We start from the raw sequence: 23711 nt of genomic DNA, 5'->3' as shown, positions 1-23711 counted from the left end.
TCAGCAAGGAGCCTGCTTCTCCCTCTGACCCTCACCCCCTTCATGGTCTCTCTCACTCTCTCTCTCAAATAAATAAGATCTTCAAAAAAAAAAGAAAGAAAGAAAGATACTCTCCAATTGTTTTAATTTGAATAACAAAATATTGTTTGGGGAAATGCACGGACTTGAAACAACTCAAAATATAAAGACAAAGGCTTACTTGTAACAGTGAAGAACAGACAAAGGGCTGCTTCTTGTTGATAGGAGCTGTGCAGAAAACATACCTCACTCGTAGACTTAATGGAATATGTTGGATCAACTCTGCAGAAAATTTAAAATCATCCATATTGCAGACAAAATACTGCCCATCAACTTGTGAAAAATCTACAAAAATATCCTGGGGGGGGGGGGGAAATAAATTACTGGACTGCCTAAGCGGGCATGAATAAAGAACTCAAGTCTACAAACGACAATCTCTTTAAATCTGTAACAGTTTTCTAGAAAGGCCTGCTTAATCTGCCTTCCCAAGCTAAAAGACCTCCCCCATAGCCTTCCCAACCTGAAATACTCAGAAAATTCCTCAGGACAAAAGTCCCAGAGGATTTTCTGAGAACATTTTTTTCACTTTCAAGATAAACTTCACAAGTAGCAATGTCACAAAAACAGACTATCCACTGATGCCCAGGAGATTAACTAATAATTGTCTGACATATCAACATTTTTAGAAAAGAAATTTTAGATTTTAGAAGAGATTTAAAAATGAGTTCTTACTTACAATGAGATTAGAAAGTGTTGTATCAGGGAGATGGTAGGCAAACATCTCAATCTGCTCAGCAGTTGGATGAAGACCGGCTGCCTTTAGTAAAAAAAAAAAAAAAAAAAACATGGAACACTTCATCTAAAACTAATGATGTAATGTATGGGGATTAACATAAGAATAAAATTAAAAAAAAAAACTGTAAGTTTTCTTCTTTTTATTTTTTAAGATGTTATTTATTTGACAGAGAGAGACAGCAAGAGAGGGAACAGAAGCAGAGGGAGGAGTTGGAGAGGGAGAAGCAGGCTCCCCGCTGAACAGGGACCCTGATGCGGGGCTCGATCGACCCTGGGATCATGACCTGAGTCGAAGGCAGACACTTAATGACTGAGCCACCCAGGCGTCCCAAGTTTTCTTCTTTTTAAAGGACAACTTTTCTTTAAGTTATTTCAAAATAAAGTCCTATATTCAGGCTAAGCTCTCGCCAAATGAGTTAAATGCCAAGAATTTGAGTAAAAAAGAAAAAAACAACATCACTTTCCCATCTATTACCAATTAAGAAAACTGATGAGATAAAACTAACCAATTATACCCAACTGAGTAATTAGTCAATCTTTCACATACATCTTAGTTACACGCCTAAAATCTATGATGATCTGATAGAGTACCAAAACTGCTTTCCACGGTCTCAATTATCTTCACTGAACAAAAATGAACAAGGAAAACCCAATTGCTTTAGCCAAGGCAATAAAACTGACAGACAAATCCAGGAAAGAATGTCTAAACTGGAGGCCAGTGATCTCTTCAACTGTATTCCAGTATTAATAAATGCCTACAGGTAAGTATATGCAGAGAGAAAGGGAATGGGAAAGAAAAAGAGCAAAGGATGAATGGAGGAAAGAAGAGATGAGTCACAGGAGGGAGAAAGAATAGGAGCACAGGAAATGAGGTGCACAGGAGAAAAGTGGGAGTGTGTCATTATCAACTGCACTTTTAACAAAAGCTGCAAGGCACCTGGGTGGCTCAGTTGGTTAAGCGACTGCTTTCGGCTCAGGTCATGATCCTGGAGTCCCTGGATGGAGTCCCGCATCGGGCTCCCTGCTCGGCAGGGAGCCTGCTTCTCCCTCTGACCCTCCCCCCTCTCATGTGCTCTCTCTCTCATTCTCTCTATCTCAAATAAATAAATAAAATCTTTAAAAAAAAAAAAAGTTGCAGAAATTAGTTCAACCACAGCTTTCCTCCAGGAATGTTTCCTTGCATCATCTCATTTCTATGCCCCTTCAGCAGAGCCACTGAAAAATGCGAAGAGCCACGTTAATTTGTAAGCGAATTTTCCAAGCAACTTAAATTGTAACAGTTTGTTTAAAATACATATGCTGCTGCCTCATTAACTGCACAAAACTGAATCTTGTCCTTACTGGCTCAAAGTTGTATTGCTTAGTACTGTTTTTGCCCCACACTCAAGGGTTTCTTCTACATTCAAGCTTCTTATAATTTTTCAGTCTGCTGACATAGCTGTGTGTCCACCTAAAGCAACTATACCCCCACCCCACCCATCACTAGACTATAGGAAGAACTAAAGGAAAATCAGGTTCATTAAACTTGTTCCATCTGGATCTTTCAGTTGTACACCATTCTCTGATGAAGGGGTCCCTATACCACTCCAAAGCAGTAAAGTCGGGCTTCCTTAACATGATTTTCATGGCACAAAACTTTCTTTTGCTTATATTAGAGTCTAGAAGATAGGTGAAGAAAGGAATGACTGTCCTCCACAGAGAAGTAATTAACATGTTACACCGTACCTTTATAGGCTCCACATGCCTATTCAAAATTTCCTTTAATAAACTGAGGTCTTCTCGATTCATTGTTGTCACTTCTCCTTCTTTATATTTTGAACTGAACCTACCAGCTCTGCCAGCAATCTGCAAAGCCTGAGAGGTGGTAATTGGTTCTATTTCTTTCTCTCCCTTTTCATTGATAGTGGGCTTTATAAGGGAGTAAAAAATAATTCTTCTTATGCTCCTGAAATAGAAATAAAAGTACTCGCTCAGACTGCTGAATAAAAGACTCTCCATCATTTTGGGTCATTGTAGAAATGCTCACTGCAATTCTAGTTTAGGCCTGCTTACAATCTTGTCCACTGTTTACAAAATAAGGAAAAGAGGTTTGTTAGTAATTCTTTTTCTTCCCATTAAATAGTTATTTTTTAACAAATGTGTAAATTTACTAAAAATCATTAAGTTGTACATTTACAAGGGGTAAACTGTGGAGGATGTAAATTATCCTTCAATAAGGTACAGAAATAATTTTCTTTTTTAAGATTGATTGATTGATGTATGTTATGTATGTATGAGAGAGCAAGAGCACGAGCAGGGGGAGGAGCAGAGGGAGAGGCCAAGCAGATTCCATTCTGAGTACAGAGCCTGACTCAGGGCTCCATCCCAGGACCCTGAGATCATGACCTGAGTTGAAATCAAGAGTCAGACACCACCGACTGAGCCACCCAGGTGCCCTGAAAATAACTTTTTTTTTTTTTTAAACAAATAAACCACATAAAGTGCTCTCAGACTGCTTTTAAAAGTTGGCTGCTATCCCTGGGTGGCTCAGTGGGTTAAGTGTCAGACTCTTTGATTTCAGCTCAGGTCATGATCTCAGGGTTGTGAGATCGAGCCCCATGGAGATCTCTGTGCTCAGCAGAGAGTCAGCTTGAGAGTCTCTCTCCTTCTCCCTCTACCCCTCCCCTCTCACATGGTCTAACAAAAAAACAAAACAAAAACAAAAGTTGGCTGCTATTAATAGCTTTGAATAGTTCTTTAATTCATAAAGGTATAATTGCCTTGATTACCCAGAGAAGAATATTTAGGCATAAAACCTAATGCCTAGTTCCACATTCATAATGGGCACTCACACACTTGCTGAGAAACTGAAAATACAGTAAAATAACATAACGGGTTAGTGGTAGGGAGTTCACTCAAAACTCCTAGTACTGTGTGCTATTTTCTTTTTATTCCCTCAAAAGATGTAAACAAGATAAAACTCAGATCTGTATTATAATACCCATTCTCCTAAACCTAAATGTTTGGCCATTCTATTGCCAATTAGAAAATATTTAACTGCCATCAAACCCATTGAATATCCATGATTATTTAAAACAAATTACTTACAAATTAAGTCCCATGCCAATTGCATCTGTAGCAACCAGGATTTTGCATGGATCATCAGGATCATTAAACTTTTTTGCTTGAGCAAGTTTGGTCCCTAAAATAAGAAGAGTTTATGTTAGTTCAGCATTCTCAATCTGCCACATCACACCAAGTATATCTCACCCCTCACCTCTTACTCTCCAATCTGCCACATCACACCAAGTATATCTCACCCCTCACCTCTTACTCTCCATTTTTATCAATAAAACTCATTGTTTCTGGGTGCCTGGGTGGCTCAGTTAAGCGTCCAACTCTTGATTTCAACTCAGGTCATGATCTCAGGGTCCTGGGATCGAGCCCACATTGGGCTCCACACTGAGCTTAGAGCCTGCTTGGGATTCTCTCTCTCCCTCTCCCTCTGCCCCCCCCACCCCACTCACACTTGCTCTCTCTCCCCCTAGGGAAAAAAAAGAGAGAGAGAGATTTCAGGACTACAACTTCAACATAATTACCAAGCTCATATTTCACATTTTAATATTTTTGTTTTGTTTTGTTTTTAGAGAGAGAGCCAGGAAGGGCAGAAGGAGAGGGAGAGAAAGAATCCTAAGCAGGCTCCACGCCCAGCACAGAGCCCAACATGGGGCTCGATCTCACAACCCTGAGATCATGACCTGAGCCAAAATCAAGTGCCAGATGCCTAACTGACTGAGACACCCAGGTGCCCCTTTAATGACTTTCTGTAAGAAAATCATCAACTCAACATTTAAAATACAGTCCAACAATAGCAGCAAGAACTATGAATTTAAAAACTTCTATCCCTACCAAGATGAACCAGAGAAATTTTATACAACCCACAATAAATTATTAATGTATCAAGTTAATTCAGTATCTTTTACTGCATCTTCTATACACAGCTCGACATAAATGGCAAAAATAAGAGACTTCATATCCCTGTCATGATGAAAGCCAATAATTACCAGGTGGGAGACTGCCATATATAACAGCTGATTCCAATCCCCGAATTTCAATCTGTCGACTCACAGAATAAATATCATTCTTGCTAAAACAGACAATGCAGTCCCCAGGCCGAAGGTTGTCTAACGATTCTAATGCATGATCCAGCACGGAAATGGGGGTAAGCCTCTTATAGTTTCGAACCTACAATAAAGACATGATATTGTAAAATAACACATTTAACTTCTTATGACTAATAACTAAGTGAAAAACTTGCAATGAAATGTAGCTAAGGGGCCCCTGGGTGGCTCAGTTAAGCATCTGCCTTTGGCTCAGGTCATGATCCCAGGATGCTGGGATCGAGCCCTGCATCAGGCTCCTTGCTCAACGGGGAATGTGGGGGTGGGGGGGTGTCTGCTTTTCCCTCATCCTCTGCCCCTCCTCCCTGCTTGTGTTGTCTCTAAATAAATAAATAAATAAATAAATAAATAAATAAATAAATAAATAAAATCTTAACAAAAAAACATAACTGACAAGTTCCAACATTTTTCAAAGGAAAATACAGAAAAACATTTTCATATTATAAATGATACCATCAGTTCTCATTGGTATTTCTAAATCCATAAAATGTCATATAGCATTTCACAAATTTTCAAAGCACTTTCATATATATTCAATTTTCATGGCAACTTGGTAACTTCAGAATGCTTATTAACTATTAGTTCCATTTTATGAAAAGGTAAAATAGAGCCCATAGAAAAGATCAGGTCTGATAAGGATTCTTTCCGTTCTGGCCTTCTGTGATTTGCCTAAGAACACAAAGCTAATAAAAGCAAAGCCTAGAACCCAGAATTTCTTCCACTACATTCCAGCCTCTCCCTGAAAGCTGAACACAAAACAAATGGGCCCATTTTTAAAAATGTCTTCATCTTACTCAAGAACTATAGTAAAAAACAAAACAAATGTAGGATTAAAAGGAAACCAGTTACTTTCTATTCTATGAATTTCAGAAAGGGATACAAACTATCTCTAGCAATTAGATGTATATCAAAAGTCCTAATACTGGACATCTGAGGCTCAGAAAACCATGAACTTTTGCTAAGCCTCAAACTTCGAACATTCCTGACTTAGTTAATTCTAAAGAGATCTGCTCAAACTCCAAAAGGTTTTGTCAAGAAAAGATGAAAAGTCTCCTGTACTTCTGGAAGGCTTAGGGTATGATGGACATTCTGCCAGGATTTCGGATCATGATATTCAACCAAGTATGTATGATCTAGTCAACTGTGAGAAAATGAAGCATTCTTTTTAGTTAAGTTCTGATTTTGCCACTATGTGGGACCTACGAAGCCACTGCTGGGGTACTCTAGGCTATTTGCTACGCCACCTTGAGACAAAGCATATAATCTAGTACCTCTACTTCCTCCCCAGTCGTGTACATAAGCTCAGTAACCAGGTCAATAGCAGCAGATTCTCCACACAAATGGACTTCTTCAGCACAGAGTCCTGTTAAATGCAAAATCAGTAGTTTTTTAAAGATATGAAATTAAATATTGTAATACCTTATATAGCAAAAGTACTTTAAGTTTGCTTACCTATTGCTTTACAACTTTACCAAGCGTTTTCATCAATATTATCTCTTTGATGCAAACCTCAAATTAACAACATTCTAGTGGGCAAAGATTCTATTTTTATGACTCTCAGAGTTTTTAAACTGCTTTGGCCAAGGTTTTGAGTCTATTAGAGGGTGAAACCAGCCAGGACTAGAGAACCTTGCATTCTGATGGTTAGCACTGAATCTTATACTTGCATTTTTCAAATTAGGCTCCATGGAATCACTAAGGTGCCTCAGAGGCTGAGGGCTGGAGGGTAAATGAAACTCCAAGCTCCTTATCGCTGAGCAGATCCACTCTCATCCATTTTAAATTACAGACTTTAATGTATACACTTTGTTTGAAGGAGTTCAGCTATTTGTTTTTAAATTTGAAAACACCTGCCCTACAACACGGGCTGATCAAAAATCCACTCCAATCAAGCAGTGGAAATGTTCATTCATGTCCATGGATCTCAAAAACTCCAATTCCAGGAGCCTATCCTAAAGAAATAACTAAATAAACAAATGAAAAGCTATGGCCACAAAAATTTTTACTGTAGCACTATCAGTAATAGGAAAAAATGTTCAACTCTGTGGAAAAAAAAAACAGTGCAGCTCTTCAACGGAGAATATACGATATTAATATGTGGGGTGAAAAAAAGTCTATGAAACAACAAACTGGAAAGAAAAAAAAAAGCAAGATACAAAATAATTCACAAGACACCGTATTCCCAAGGAAAAAGACTGGCATGAAAACACCAAAATGTTAATCCTGGTTGTGTAAAGATGGCAAGATTTGAATTTTAACTTTAATTAACTGGTTATGCTAACTTTAGAGTAGGAAAACTGGACTTTCCATTATTCAAATAATGTTTAGGAAATAAGAACTCACACTAGGCTGACTCTTTTGTTTGATTTGTGTCAAAGAGAGAGGATCCTAATGATTCTATCTGGCACTGTCAAGCAGAGAAATGCATCTCCATGCAGATGACACAAAGCACAGGTCTTAGCATTCAGACCACCAACCTAGAAGCGCTCTGGTCCAGGCCCATCCTCTGGCTGGATCTTTGATCATTTGAATTTCATCAATCACGGCCACTTCATCTACAATAAGAAGTTCTCATGAGCAACACAATCTACTTAAATAGCATCATGAACAAATTATAGCACCACAACTCAAGTTTTTGTCACCACCATCATCACAATCGTCACTCACTAAGCACTTCTTTTCTGGCAGGCTTGTTCTAAGTGCTTTATTTACAATTATATATCTCATTTAATCCCGACAACGAGCCTATACAATAAGTATCATCATTCTAGCTATTGTACAGAAGAATTAACTAAAGCCCAGAGAAGTCACTGGCCCAAGGTTACACAGCATGTGCAGTTAGTAAGTGTTAAGATCTAAAAACATGAAATTCAAACCCAGGCCATCTAGCATGTAGTAGGTCCCTTTGTCCTATTTTCTGCAATCTCAGAGGCAGCCTGGAGAATCTGCTTAATAAGAACTAACACACCCAGGGGCGCCTGGGTAGCTCTGTCGGTTGAGTGTCCGACTCTCGATTTCAGCTCAGAGTCATGATCTCGGGGTCATGGAATCAAGCCCTGCATAGGGCTCCACACTCAGCGGGTAGTCTGCTTCAGATTCTCTCTCTCCCTCTGCCCCTCCCCCTGCTTGTGCATGCATGCACACACTCTCTAAAATAAATAAACCTTTAAAAAAAAAAATAACACACCCACGGGGTAGTAAAAAAGAGAAAGTATCTATACTTCCAGGAACAAGGAGTAGACAGCCCCACTATAAATGAAGCCTCTCTATCACAGGAACCCAGACAGATGCCAGGAGCAGAAAGTGGAAGAGCAAGAGTCATTCCCTGAGCTCCAGCTATGCTCATTCTTAGGGGCTTTAAGCTCATCACTATGGCAAAAATTAGTACCTCATTTTATTTTCTAATGCCAAAATGCTTTTGACCATATTATTTTATTAAGTCAAATAAATTATATTTTAATTTTCTTCCTCAAATACCAAGGAGTTGAGAAAAGCACATTTAAAAAAAATTAATATGCCCACAGTAACATTTAGGAAACAAAAGAAAGCACATTTTATACTGAAAAACCATCAGATTAAAAATCACTTATTGCAATTGGGTACATACAAACAAGATTAGAAAAAAGGGGACAGGAGGGAATTTTGATTTATAAACTTCTGTGCTATCTAAATTTTTTTTTTTAAAGATTTTATTTATTCATTTGAGACACAGAGATACAGAGAGAGAGAGAGCATGAGCAGGGGGCGAGACAGAGGGAGAGGGAGAAGCAGGTTCCCCGCTGAGCCAGGAGCCTGATATGGGGCTCAATCCCAGAACCCTGGGATCAGGACTTGAGTCAAAGGCAAACGCTTAACAACTGAGCCATTCAGGCGCCCCTGCGCTATCTAAATTTTTACAGTGTATTACTTTTATAATAAACTCATCTTTTAAAAACTAACCATTTACTCAGAAAAATTATTAAAATGAAAAAAGCTAACTAAAGTACATAATATATACCTATTTAACTATACACACCCACAATGCACACATAAGTATATGCATACACAACACAAACACAGAAGAAATCTGGAAAATACACACCACAGGGTTAACACTTGTTGATTCTAGATGGGTAGAATTGAGAGGTTGTAGGTTTTCTCTCTTTGCATTTATTTTTATATTTTCTATAATGAAGATATGATTGCTTACTGGTAAGAAGAAGTTAATTTTTATTTAAAATATTTTCAAAACTACTTAAATAGAAGTTCACTGAAGTGTTACATATAATGGTGAAAAACTTTATTTTTTTTAAGATTTGATTTATTCATTTGAAAGAGAGAGAGAGAACACGAGCAGAGGGGAGGGGCAGAGGGAGAGGGAGAAGCAGGCTCCCCGCTGAGCAGGGAGCCGGGACACGGGCTCAATCCCAGGACTCCAATATCATGACCCAAGCCGAAGGCAAGTGCTTAATGGACTGAGCCATCCAGGCACCCATTAGTAAAAAACTTTAAACAACCTAAATATTCTTTAGTAGGGGAGGGAATGAATTTTAGTCATAAGATGGAATTTTAGTCATAAGTTTAAATGAATAAACTTGATATATATATTTATGATATATACGATATACATGCGATATGATACACCTAAAACAAGACTAGATCTAAAAACATGCTGTGTAGAATAAAAAGCAAGTTGTGATGTCCACAATAGCCAAACTGTAGAAAGAGCCAAGATGTCCATCGACAGATGAATGCATAAAGAAGATGTGGTGTATATATACAATGGAATATTATGCAGCCATCAAAAGGAATGAGATCTTGCCATTTGCAACGACATAGATGGAACTGGACGGTGTTATGCTGAGTGAAATAAGTCAATGAGAGAAAGACACGTATCATATGACCTCACTGATATGGGAATCTCAGGAAACAAACTGAGGATTGCTGGAGTGGGGGGTGGGGTGGGAGGGATGGGGTGGCTGGGTGATAGACATTGGGGAGGGTATGTGCTAAGGTGAGCGCTGTGAATTGTGCAAGACTGTTGAATCACAGATCTGTACCTCTGAAACAAATAATGCAATATATGTTAAGAAAAAAAAAAGAAGGAAAGAAGAAGATAGTAGGAGGAGAAAGAAGGCGGGGAAATCGGAGGGGGAGACGAACCATGAGAGACGATGGACTCTGAAAAACAAACTGAGGGTTCTAGAGGGGAGGGGGGTGGGAGGATGGGTTAGCCTGGTGATGGGTATTAAAGAGGGCACGTTCTGCATGGAGCACTGGGTGTTATGCACAAATAATGAATCATGGAACACTACATCAAAAACTTTAATATAACAATTAAAAAAGTCCAAAAAAAAAAAAAAAAAAGCAAGTTGTGGAACAATAATACAATATGGTAATCATGTCAATGTTTTAAAATACACAATCTAGGGGCGCCTGGCTGGCTCAGTTGGAAGAGCCACGACTCTTGATCTTGGGGTGGTAAGTTCAAGCCCCACGCTGAGTGTAAATAAACTTCATTTTTTTTTTTTAAGATTTTATTTATTTACTTTAAAGAGAGCAAGAGAGAGCACAAGGCGGGGGTGGAGGAGAAGCAGACTCCCCGCTGAGCAGGGAACCCAACATGGGCTCTATCCCAGGACCCTGAGATCATGACCTGAGCTGAAGGGAGCCACCTGACTGACTGAGCCACCCAGATGCCCCATAATAAATAAACTTTAAAAAAATTCTTGGGGCACCTGCGTGGCTCAGTTGGTTAAGCATCTGACTCTTGATTTTGGCTCAGGTCATGATCTCAGGGTCCGTGCTCAGTGGGGAGTCTGTTTCCCCTCTCCCTCCCCCTGCTCACACACACTCTCTCTCTCAAATAAACAAATCTTTTTAAAAAATTCTTTAGGGGCACCTGGGTGGCTCAGTCGTTAAGCGGCTGCCTTCGGCTCAGGTCATGATCCCAGAGTCCTGGGATCGAGCCCCGCATCGGGCTCCCTGCTCAGAGGGAAGCCTGCTTCTCCCTCTCCTATTCCCCCTGCTTGTGTTCCTTCTCTCACTGTGTCTCTGTCAAATAAATAAATAAAATCTTTAAAAAAAAAAAATTCTTTAAAATAAATAAATCTTATTTATTTATTTTATACGTATCGGTGATATGAAAAAAGACAGGAAAGATATATACCAAATACTTGACAGCAGTTGGATCAAAAGAGGAATTGAATCGGGGAGTGGTACAAAGGAAACATCATACTTGTTAACATTTTAGTTCCTTGGAGAGAAAAAGGGAAAGGAACATTCAAAAGCAAACACCATAGAGTTTGGCATTTATCAGCGGTGGTGAGCACTGGCTATCTGTTGTCCTATTCATCTCAATTAAAAAAATTTTTTACAATAAAAACAATTTCGTATGTTCATCTGTCTTTTCAAATAAAAAATTACTAAACCATAGTGTTTTAAATGGCATGTACATACAAGGAGTTGTAACACTGCACATCTCAACGGTACAAGCAACGTGGGCAGCCTGTTTCCCATCTGGCTCTATGGTCACACGCTCTTCCCCTGTTACCAAGTCACACGGAACACCCTAGGATGACAAAAAGAAATCCGGAGTTATCACCACCTTTAAAATAACAGAAAAAGAAGTTTTGGATGTTTGAGTATTTTCGCCATTACCATCAAATTTATTCCCAATCCTGTAAAGAAAATTTTTATGAAAAATAAAAGTGGCTCGCTTACATAACCTACATAAACTTGGAAACATCTCAAATCAGCTTAATTCTCAGGTAACACAAACATGAGAAATCATAGCAGTTTCACTTTTTAACTTTGTATGTTTCTGTACTATTTTGGTTTATTAAAATGAACATGGATTGTTTCTATATTCAAGAAGAATATTATAAATAATATTTAAGAACGTAAAGACCCCCTAATAGAATTCCTTGAGAAGGAGCAGCATTAATAGTATGGTATAATAGTTTGCCCAGGACTGAGGGGCTCCTCAGGACGAAGGGCTTTAGGTGCTAAATCTGGGAAAGTTCAGGCAATCCGGGACAGCTAGTCTCCCTAGAGGCCTGAACTAATCATGAAGAAACATCTGATATATCCAAACTGAGTGACAGTTTACAACACAAATGACTGGTAGTTTTCCAAATGTAAAGGTTTTGAAAGATAAAAAAAGGTTCCTGAGGAGTTGTCCCAGATTAATGGAAACTAGAGACATGATAACAAAATACAGCGTTGAGACTGTGGACAGAATCCTAAGGGGTTGGAAGACAGTGGTGGTGGTGTTATCGACAACTGGCAATTTAAATATAGACTGTGGATTAAATAATAGTATTCTATCAATATTAAATACCCTGCTTTCGAGAAATACCACGTGGTTATGTCAAAGAAAGTCTCTGTTCTGAGGAAATACTTTCTTATTTATGGATAAGGAGGCAGGATGTATGTCAAATTACACAAGTCATCCAGAACAAAAAACAGAGAATACAAATTATCTTCCCAAACCTGTTCATCTCACATTATAAAGTCATAAGACAATGAACCAGAACGTGGCCCGTTTAGTGAAACGATGCCTCAGACGACAGGGCGTTCAGTCCTTTGCAGGTCTAAACAAGTGGCTTCAGTCTTTATCATTAGTTCTAGTTCATAGCATCAGAGGTCTAATTGAAAAAAAGGTAAGTTAAATACAATAACAGAGTAGGTTAACTCTGAGGAAGCAAAAGAGGGCCTCAGAGGGAGTTTCAACTGTATCAATAGTTTACTTCTTAAAAAAATAAATAAAACAAGAAGTATGGTGAAATGTTAGAATCCGATGGGAGTCGGGTAGTGTGGATTCAAGTTATTTGCATGTAATTCTCTGCATTTCTCTGTAGTGGTGAAATATTCTGTGATACTGTATTTCATTCATTCCAATACACTTTTCACATTTTAGTATCTCTGAAATCAGGAGGAAGCCTAATGGCAGGTCAGAGTTCAGTTGGCAGCTTCTTTTTCTTTCTCAGTTGTACATAAAATAATCGTACATCTTACAAAGTACAATGAACTACAGCAACTTTTATTAGTGGTAAATTACTACATATGCCCTTCCCCACCTTCCACCTTTACCCTGCCCAGCCCTCCCAAATTAACAAGAAAAAGAGCAAATATTTGGTAATATACTGACAGCAGCATTACTCTTTTCGAAGATCTCATGTGCCAGTAATTTTAAAGGGCCACAATACACTCCAGATTTTGCTGACAAGTATTTCTGGATTGCATGATAAGTCTTTCCACTGTTTGTGGGGCCTGAATGGAATATTATCTTCCGCTGTATGGCTCTGGCTTCTGGGTACCTAAAACATAAGTAGGTAAACAGCTTATTCCCATTAACCTGAAAATCCATCCTGGTAAAAGTTATCAACCGAAAATGATTCCAATGAAACATCCTGTTAATATTCACTTGACAGGATCTTTTGGGAAACTAAATAAAATGATGAGTTTCAGATCCACACTAAAATAATGACTTTTGGGGCACCTGGGTGGCTTGGTCAGTTAAGCTTCTGCCTTTGGCTCAGGTCATAATCCCAGGATCCTGGGATCAAGCCCGTCGGGCTCTCTGCTCAGTGGGGAGCCTGCTTCTCCCTCTCCCTCTACCTGCCGCTCCCCCCGCTTGTGCTCACTTGCTCTTGCACGCTCTCTCTGCCAAATAAATAAAAAAATTTAAAAATATTGACTGTTTTTGTTTGCCTTTGGCTCAGGTCATGATTCCAGGGTCCTGGGATCAGGCCTCGCATCAGGCTCCCTGCTCAGTGAAGAGTCTGCTGCTCCTTCTGTCCCTCTCCCCCTCGTTTGTGTTCTGTCTCTCTCAAATAAATAAATAAAATCTTAAACCCCCCCCCCAAAAAAAAATATTGACTGTTTTCCAAGATTGGCACTTACTAACTAAAGGACAGAAAAATCTAAATGCAAATTAATTTCTTGGATATTTTTGCCATTGTCCAAGTCCCTTCTCTTCAGGAGTTTAACTTAAAGTAAGTTTAAACTGCTATCAGCTCCACAGACATGCTGATTTCATTTCCACAGCTCTAAATACATGACCCTATAAGTAAATATTCCTAGGCTTCTGAATTTCAACATATATAATGTAATGACTGAGTCTTCTGTCTCCAGCCATGATGAATGGTACGGGACTTGCCCGCCCACCACAAACAAGTACAAAACTGGACAAAATACATGCCACAGCTGCTTGGGGACATAAACAACAGGCAGTGGAGGACTACAGCCCTGAAACAAAGGAACACTTGAGATGAGCCCTACTGCACTCCAGCAGGGCACAGGGAGGTGGAACCCAAGCAAAGTATGACAGTCCCAATGAGCTGAGCAGTAGAGATCAAAGTCAGAGATGCTAAAGCAGGTGGGATTTGAAGGGCATAGTGTGGAAGAGAAGAAAGGGTTCAGTGGAGGAAGTGCCTTCAAGTCTATGTGAGGCTTCCCTTGGGTCTCTGGCCAAGGGCTGGGCTGCACATGTGCAGGGTCTAGCAGAAAGCAGCTTGCTAAGGGTTTTAGCAGAAAGTCTCAAAGAGGTGGCAAAGCGCTAGATGTTGCGAGCTCCAGCCACAATGGCGGTAGTGATGAGAGCTCGTTAACACCCAGGCATTTAGCTGACACTAGGCCACACTTTAATTGTAAGGCCGAAACCCTAAAGTAAGGGCTACTCTAGATTTGTCCTAGTAAAACCTACTACCTAGCTTGATCAGAATCAAGGGGAGACACCAGAATTAATTGCCTGTTTTTCAAGGGAAAACAACTCCTAGACTCCTTATGATTTATCATCCACCCTACAATAAAAAAATGTAATGATCACCAATCTCCCAAGATTAGACACTAGTATCAAACCCACAAGTAAAGAAACTAACCAGTTTGGTGGTATTCTTAAGTCACTGATTTTACGAAGGTCATCCTTACATTCCAACACAGGAAATATCTGTTTTGCGTGTCTCAAGAAAAATGGAAATAAATCATCCACATGAGCTGAAAAATAAAACACTGCATTAACAGGTGCAATCTACATGTTATCCATAACCAGACTTAGCGAAACTTTCCTTCTTAGCGAGGTAGTCAAGGGGAGGATACCAGGATAAAAAGAAAAATTCTGGAGCAAGGAACTCTATCCTTTTCTCAGATCCTGCTTCGTCTTGTGTTTTCTTTTTAATTTCACTTACGTTTTCTAGGAAAATAGCAAATTGGCTGTCAACCACCATGTTCTACTCTTCTGATAAAAACAGGTAAAGATCAGCATTGGTGAAAGTTAAATTAAAAAACCTGGAAATAGGGCGCCTGGGTGGCTCAGTTGGTTGAGCGACTGCCTTCGGCTCAGGTCACGATCCTGGAGTCCCGGGATCGAGTCCCGCATCGGGCTCCCTGCTCCGTGGGGAGCCTGCTTCTCCCTCTAACCCTCCCCCCTCTCATGTACTCTCTCTCTGTCATTCTCGCTCTCTCAAATAAATAAATAAATCTTTAAAAAAAAAAAAACCTGGAAATATACATTAGCAAGAAGACCTATGGTTACTGAAGAGAAATGCAGGTACAAACACTTTACATTTAAAAAACATAACCAAAGCCAAACTGTCGATGGGAACACAACAGTGATGTTCTTACATTTTTTCTTTTCTCGCAAAAACTCTGTCCTGATATGAGGGAGAAAAAAAGTCAGTGGCAGAAACAGATGGAATCTGCCACATATTGATTCTATCTTCTATGAGAGTTCACTTCACTGTTGCCTATACATAACACATAGCCGAGAGCAGAAGGTGATAGATCAAGACCCCAGTCTTCCTCTAGTCTAAGATATATGGTGGATTTAATGACCAGCTCAGAGATCCACTATAGAAGCAAAATGACCTAGAAGGCCTCCTATGAAAGCACACAATTATTTACAGACGGTGTGAATGGGCCCACTCTATAACAAACAAGCTCTGACCAGAGAAATAGACATGAAGCACAAGAAGAAATACAAAGTATGCTCAACACATTTTAAAAGAGATTTTTAAAAATCTCTAAACACTTACCTGCACTGAAGCAAATATCATTCAAAATAATGTGAATGTCCACATCCAGAGAATGAGACTGCATGATATAATTTCTAAAGCTAACGAAAGCTTGATGGAAGAGACGAGCTGTGGGAAACACAAAACCAAAATAGGTAAGGCTTAGTTTTCATTTCATTTCTCATTTAAAAGGTACATATACACGTTACACCTAACTCATCAAAGTGTCCTCTTTCTTTGGGGTCAGAGGAGGGTCCTACAGCTGGTTTATTATGATCTGGCCTACAGTGAAATCCTAGCACCACATGAAGGAAAAATTAACACACAGCTCCTTTGCCGTGTGTCCAGCTCACCGGGTGCATCTTGCCAAACTCCTGTCAAGACAGAAGCAAAGGTCAGGGACATCCTCCAGACAACACGTATGTACTTGTTTCCTGGGTACGCGAGGTCTCACACAAGAATGACAAAGCTGTAATCTATGAAGTAATAAAATATCTCTAATGGAAATGCTATTAGCCTTACCATCGAGTCCATAATCAGCACCCAGTTTCTGAATTTCTTTCCTCTTGTAAAACTTGTCTAAGATCTTCTTTACTTCATCTGAAAGAAAGATGTGCTTAACATTGGATTTCTAGATGGAGAAATGCCCAAAGAACAAAAGAAACTTGAAGTCATAACACTCATGGCAGCAGCTTACTGAGAGTTCCAAGTATTTAAAGGTTTTAGTTGACCACATGCTTTTTATGGTTTAATAGTGCAACCGAGTGTCTAGAAAAATTATAAATTCAAATAATAGAATATTCCTGTTATACTGCAGAGGAATAAGCAAGGTGCCATAGGATTAGACATTGCCCTTAGCCTCCATCAGGGCACTCTTAGATGACCATATTCTGTTTCATTTACTTACATCCTTTCTAAACATCTAATAGTGAGCAGTTAAAAGGTATCTAGAAAGACAACCAGAACTGCAAGGAGCAGATCACCATGCTTTTACTCAAATGACTAAAGAGGTCAGGGATGATCTGTAGTTTGAAGATGATGATTTTAAGAACAGACTACGCTTATTTTGTTCTAGATGGCATAACTACAGTCAGTGGGAAGTGAGGGATGCAGATTTCAGTGGAATTTATACAAGAACTTAGAACAGTGGAAAGGGGCTGCCTCAAAAAAGTGCCAGCTCCTTGTCACTGTAAGTGTCAAGCAAGGCTGAGAAGACTGTATTTCAAGGGTGATGGAGGGGAGGGCGAGTCAGATGTCTGATGAAGCAACAGGCCAGTATGAATCAATAATTTCATAAATGAAAATATTTTAGTCAATCAAGCTGCAAATGTATTAACATTGTACATTTTAAATACCACTGCATTATTCCAGAGATAAACGTTCTACTGATCCAGCCACACACACTGTATTTCTGGGAAGACAGGCCAAAATGGAGGATAGTCTTTGCCCACGAAACACTGAAAGGCCAAGTGGCCTGTATTTTTACCTCCTGCCCAAGTACCAACCGCATTTTCATGCAATGACAATACACACAATACTTAAGAAATCAAGCCTGAATAAAGCATCCCACTAATAAAAATTTGTTTTCCATAATGAGGAATTTTAAAATCAGTGGCTTAGGCACTAGATTTGCCCACAATGAAATGTGAGATACATACATATATATCACTTATCACGGGCAGCTATCCTGATATTTCTGGGTATCTGTGACTTTGTACCCAGTGGGGGCGATCATCTCTTTCCATCAATAGTGGAAAAATCAGTGACAAATAAAAGACTGGAAAAAAGCACATGCAACTGCTTGGGGAAATTCTGCAGAACTACAGACTCCATACAAACTGAAGACATCACATTTGTTTAGAATTAACCCACTTTCCATAACTAACACTCGAGTGTTATGCAAGAATCAAGATACTCAAGGATACTTTACTCAAGCATAAGGTTTCTTGTGCTAAGTGAATGACGCTAGTCAAGAAAGACCATATCCTGTGTGATATTATTTATATGAAATATCGTAATGTGAATTAGTGGTTGCCATGGGCTGGGTGAAGGGAAGTGGGGCTAGCGGAATGTAGAGTGACTACTACTAGGTATGGGATTTCTTTTGGGGGTCATGAAAATGTTCTAAAATTAAGATTATGGTGATAGTCTACAACCCTGCAAACATACCATTACACTTTAAATGGATGAATTTTATGGCATATATGTTATTTTTTAAAGCTGTTGTAAAAAAAGAATATTACCTACACAAAAATCTCTGTATCAACACTTTATCTAAAAGCATGCTCCAAATCCACTCCCAACTTTTTAAAAAAAAACTGCAAAAAAAATTAATGGAAATAGCACTAAATATTTTTTAATTTACTACAAAAGTATATGAAAACATGTTTTGCTTTTCATAAAAATTAAGCTTTAGATAATTAAGCTTTACATAATTAACATTATGTACAATGTTAATACATTTGCAGCTTGATTGACTAAAATATTTTCATTTATGAAATTATTGATTCATACTGGCCTGTTGCTTCATCAGACATCTGACTCGCCCTCCCCTCCATCACCCTTGAAATACAGTCTTCTCAGCCTTGCTTGACACTTACAGTGACAAGGAGCTGGCACTTTTTTGAGGCAGCCCCTTTCCACTGTTCTAAGTTCTTGTATAAATTCCACTGAAATCTGCATCCCTCACTTCCCACTGACTGTAGTTATGCCATCTAGAACAAAATAAGCGTAGTCTGTTCTTAAAATCATCATCTTCAAACTACAGATCATCCCTGACCTCTTTAGTCATTTGAGTAAAAGCATGGTGATCTGCTCCTTGCAGTACTCAATCAGTTAAGCATCTTCCTTCGGCTCAGGTCACCTGGCTCCCTGCTCAGTGGGAAACCTGCTTCTCCCTCTCCCACTCCCCCTGCTTGTGTTCCCTCTCTCGCTGTGTCTCTCTCTGTCAAATAAATAAATAAAATCTTTTTTAAAAAAATTAAGCTGTAACAGTTTCACTATTCTTAACAGAATGATCTGATTTTTTATCATAATTACTTCTCATTAAAATTAACAGTGATTAAAGGAGACACCCTCTGGATTTCAGCCACAGTAGAAATGACTCAGTCACTACAACTTTCACCAGGTAACAACACATAGCTTTCTTCTAGCCTCCTGCAACGGAGCCTGGGACTTAATACAGCTACACTGGGACTCAGTTACATTTGCTAAAATTAAGAGGCCCACTACAAACTCTAAGCCAGCTGCATCCTTTTAAATGGTTACATTTTCTTTTGAAGAGAAAACAAAATGTTCAAGATAGTCCATCAGGACTTCCAAAATGTGAATCTACCTCACCGGGAGTGTTACACAAAATAACAGTCCACTTTACTCTACCTACATTGTGATGAAGAACAAAGTAGCCGTTACCAACTGGGGTTGCTTAAACCATATGATTTATCCATTTTGTTAAAATGTTTTAATTCCCTCGTTTCACTGTAAGCATCCATCATTAAAGAGAATCCCACTTCAGGACACCAAAGCTACAGCTCATTCGAGCGCTGGAGAAGCAGATGGAAAAGTATACAACTCAACCTCTCTTCATAACAGAGTTGGGAAGGCCAAAGCCACAGTGGAAATGCAGGTGGAGAGAAGTGATCAGAATAGGTTAGAAAATCTCTAGGATCCATAAAGGAAAGGCAGCATCATTCCTCAGTGGTGGCATTTAGCTCCTTTCCCTCTAATATTACAACTAGTATTACTACCACTGTCATTGAATATGAAGATGTGCTGGAATATTGTTCTAGTAGTGGCCAGAACTCATGCTGAACCTTTTTTTTTTTTTCCCTTTCCAAGTTTTTATTTAAATTCCAGTTAGGCAACATACAGTATAAAATAAATTTCAGATGTAGAACATGCCGAACCTTTCATATCATCACAAAGGGAATGAAAAACCCTAGATCTGCTCCAAGGGTAACTACTGCAGCAGACAGGTGCATCAGACCAAATGCCTCAGACCCTTCTGCCTCACTCTCAGGTGACAGGTGTGACATCAGCACTGAAACGGAGAAGGCTCAGCTATCCTCTACATGCCCAAACGTGTCTGTGCCTGATATCCTGCATCAAATTACAATGACTTTATTAAGCCTCTCCTCCTTCATAAGGTCCCTCCTGCAACCATGATTCTCATCCCGAAAGCTAGATGTGCTCTGAAAAGTGTCACCTAACGTCTATACAGGGACTGTCTCCATAATCTTGACCCCCTTAGTATCATACCTGAATTCCCTACTTCATAAGTGGTATGCCAGAACAAATCCATCCAGGTGTTTTGACAAGCTTCCCCCAAACTCTGACTCCAGTTCACTCTACTAATAGGGAGGCGAGGGGCTTCAACGCTCTTGCAACAGCTCTACAAATCCAAGTTCCAATGTGCATCTACTGGCTCCCTACTCAGTGGGAAACTTCCACTACTAGGATCTCTAAGGAAACTACCACACAACCTGCCTCAATTCATCTGATACTCTCCCCGGGAGTGACAACTGCTAATAAAATCCACCAAGAATATTATTTTTGCTGCCACCTCCTGTAAACAAGCCAGTGATTAATCAAAAATCAAAAGGAGGGGCGCCTGGGTGGCTCAGTCGTTAAGCGTCTGCCTTTGGCTCAAGTCATGATCCCGGGGTCCTGGGATCGAGTTCCACATCGGGCTCCCTGCTCTGCGGGAAGCCTGCTTCTCCCTCTCCCACTCCCCCTGCTTGTGTTCCCGCTCTCGCTGTGTCTCTCTCTGTCAAATAAATAAATAAGCAAAATCTTTAAAAAACAAAAATTAAAAGGAGATCATGCTCTGCAGGTACATCTGCCACCCGTGGTCAGCCAGGGCTCACGTAGCTATGTCAATGTCTGGATGCTACTACTTTCCTCCTTCGCTGCTCCACTTGAGACTGCCCAAAGCTTCCAGCCTAGTCACCTTTCCCAGAAAGAGGAGGGCTACTCTGCCATCAAAGGTAGTTGTACTTCATTGCTAGAACTTCTAAACACTTAAAAATTCATAGTAGTGCCCAAAGTTCTTAAAAATACTACTCTGGTGGAACCAGCTGATTCTAAGTAGAAATATGTATAAGGAATTTTACACCAGCTATTATAGCCTAAAGGGAAAAAGCTAAGGAAAAAAGCCCTTGTTGATACACTAACCTAAAAATACATTATTTTATTAAATCCTCACATCAACCTAGATTTATAGGTAGATTATGTGGGCTTCTAGGGGAATAGTATTCCCAGTTTCCATGTACCAGATTCTTACTGCAGGGTGTCATCCCAACTTTTATTGTTTTTTGTTGTTTTTTTTTTTAATTTGACAGAGAGAGAGAGAGCGCGCGCGCACAAGTAGGCAGAGTGGCAGGCAGAGGGAGAAGGAGAAGCAGGCTCCCCATCGAGCAGAGAGCCCAATGCAGGGCTCGATCCCAGGACCCTGGGATTATGACCCGTGCCGAAGGCAGATGCTTAGCCGACTGAGCCACCCAGGCTCCCCGGCAACCCAACTTTTAATTCCATTTCTCAAATAGCAAATGTTTAGTACAAATAATGTTAGTTTACATTTGTTCATCCCTTTACGTTTTCCAAAGTGCTTTTCCTAACACGTTCTGATGATTTTCACAATCCAGAGATGCAGGCAGAGAAAATATTATGCTCATGTTACCAACTAGGAAATGGACAAAAGGTAAGTAAATTGTAAATCAGACGGGTAACTTAAGTGCTGCGTGACTATCACAAATATGCACCATCTTTCTACACGCAGTCAATCTATATTCACATGGCTAAATTCGTTATAATCAACCAAGAAATATAGACAGGTAGATATTCAGCACCTACCGTGTGACTACAACAGTGCTTGGCACATAGTAGACATACAAGTAGGTTTTGGGGGGGATAAAAACACTAACTCATAAGGGTTCTTAGGAAAATTGAGTCACATGCTTACAATGGTACCTGTTCTCTAGCAAACACTCAATATTAGCCACTGTTTAAAAAAAAAAAAAAAAGGAGCTCGGCAGGAAGCCTCCTTCTCTCTCTCCCACTGCTTGTGTTCCTGCTCTCGCCTGCTCTCGCTATCTCTCTCTCTGTCAAATAAATAAAATCTTTTAAAAAAAAAAGAAAGAAAGAAAGGAATCACAGGGGCATTCAGGCAGTGAAAGTATTGTACTTCTACCCCAAAAAACAAGATTTGGCCCATAATATGTGGTAGTTCTGTATTTTTAAATTACAATAGGAGTCATCAATGTTGCTCGTTGAAGTGAACTGCCTCAGGTAACTCCTGGAGAGCTAGTGCCCTGTGGAGCTATACCATTCCCTCACCCTGCCAGAGCTTCATTTGGTCAGAGGAAATCCCCTGCCTCCCTAATCATCCAGAAACTAAAGAGGTGCAGCCCTATAATCTGAAATTCCCCTTAAGACCATTTGCACGCCTAGCTGTCAAACCCATTCAAAGTTAGTTGCTGCCACTTGCTGATACTGAGCGATTCCTTTCTCTCTGGAGTCCTGGATGATCAAGGATACACACCACCTTTGCCAAAGAACCCGTTTCATGTTCTAACTTGTATTAGAGTTGGTTATCCATACATCCTTCCTCCCCGCGAGACTGTAAGTTTCTGGAGCGCAAGAGATCTGAATCTGAGTCTGGTTCCTCTTGGCAACTACCATACAATGCCTAGCCGTGCCAGGTTTGCATAGATGCCAATAAATGAGAAAGAATCCTGAAAGAAATCCTCCTCTGGCTTTTCACTGACCATCCCCTTGCCCCTTTTCAAGGACAATAGTTCTAGGCAGCGGAGGAGAAACAAAGGATGCTCGAAAAAGCGGTCGTCCACGTAACGACGCAAGAAAGGTGAATCGTGCCACCAGAAGAGGGTTTAAACCATTCCGAGAGGAGCGCAGTGAAAGGGAAAAGACCACTTCTGGGGCGGCATATTAAAGACTGAGTAAGACGCAGTCCCAAGCCTTGAGGGGCTCACAAACCAGCGCGATACGCAGACACTGACAGGCACGATGACAACACTCGAGGGGACCGCGGGTCTCCAGGGGAACAGGGTGCAGCGTCCTCGCGGCCACGCATCAAGCCCGCAGACACCCCCGCCGCCCTCGCTAGCTCCCGCACTCACTCTTATCCAGAGGGCGGGTTAGCTCGGCCCCGACGTCGCCATCCGCGCTGGGGCCCTGAGGTTTCACAGTCAGAGGCACGAACAAGGATGTGTTCGGGGCTTTAGAACCTCCTGAGGCAGAAGAGGAGGAGGAGGCGGAGGCAGCGGTAGACACGCGCCCCAGAGCCCCAGGCAGGGGTTCACCGCGGGCGCGAAGGACAGAGCAGACCGCTGCCCGGTGGCCAGCCCAGCGCCCCGCCGGGAGCCGAGCCCACAAAAGGGCACACCGGGGGAAGGACATCGAGGCCACAAGCCTTAAAGGAGGCTGGCTGGAGCTGCCTGGGACTTGGCGGTGGACAATGACGCATCCTGCCAGCGCCTACTGTTCAGAAAGCCCCAGTCCGAGCAGGGGAGCTGCCCAGGATAACGCCCGATCAAAAAACAAAGGTAGTGTGGTGAGATTGCTCATAAAGAAGAGGAAAAGCTTAGAAATAAAAACCAGAAAAATGTTATTTCTTGTTCTCTTTCTCTTTTTCATTATTTATTGGACTAGCTTTCTCTAAAGATAAGAAACTAATCAGGCACCGTTGCAGATGTCACTAGATGGGGAGGGGGCCCTGCGAGTTGTG

General features: G+C 40.4%; 1 protein-coding gene across 1 annotated transcript in view; it reads right to left on the bottom strand.

Moving 5' to 3' along the window:
- The window catches only part of LOC118018136 (ATP-dependent RNA helicase SUPV3L1, mitochondrial), a 28042-nt gene extending 4594 nt beyond the window's left edge, over window positions 1-23448 (bottom strand). The window contains exons 1-13 of the mRNA XM_035016604.1: window positions 23104-23448; window positions 16490-16567; window positions 15989-16096; window positions 14837-14951; window positions 13105-13273; window positions 11412-11523; window positions 7451-7528; window positions 6245-6336; window positions 4857-5037; window positions 3901-3994; window positions 2539-2758; window positions 755-835; window positions 200-376 (exon numbers count right to left, since the gene is read on the bottom strand). Of these exons, the coding sequence (XP_034872495.1) occupies window positions 200-376; window positions 755-835; window positions 2539-2758; window positions 3901-3994; window positions 4857-5037; window positions 6245-6336; window positions 7451-7528; window positions 11412-11523; window positions 13105-13273; window positions 14837-14951; window positions 15989-16096; window positions 16490-16567; window positions 23104-23383 (1785 nt within the window). The 5' untranslated portion in view covers window positions 23384-23448. The remainder of the gene's footprint in view (window positions 1-199; window positions 377-754; window positions 836-2538; window positions 2759-3900; window positions 3995-4856; window positions 5038-6244; window positions 6337-7450; window positions 7529-11411; window positions 11524-13104; window positions 13274-14836; window positions 14952-15988; window positions 16097-16489; window positions 16568-23103) is intronic.
- Window positions 23449-23711: the final 263 nt, after the last annotated feature.

Source organism: Mirounga leonina, unplaced genomic scaffold, assembly GCF_011800145.1.
Source record: "Mirounga leonina isolate KUSES-001 unplaced genomic scaffold, KU_Mleo_1.0 Mir_106, whole genome shotgun sequence".
NCBI lineage: Eukaryota > Metazoa > Chordata > Mammalia > Carnivora > Phocidae > Mirounga > Mirounga leonina.
The sequence above is the reverse complement of the archived record's forward strand: the minus strand, read 5'-3'. Positions and strand labels throughout refer to the sequence as shown.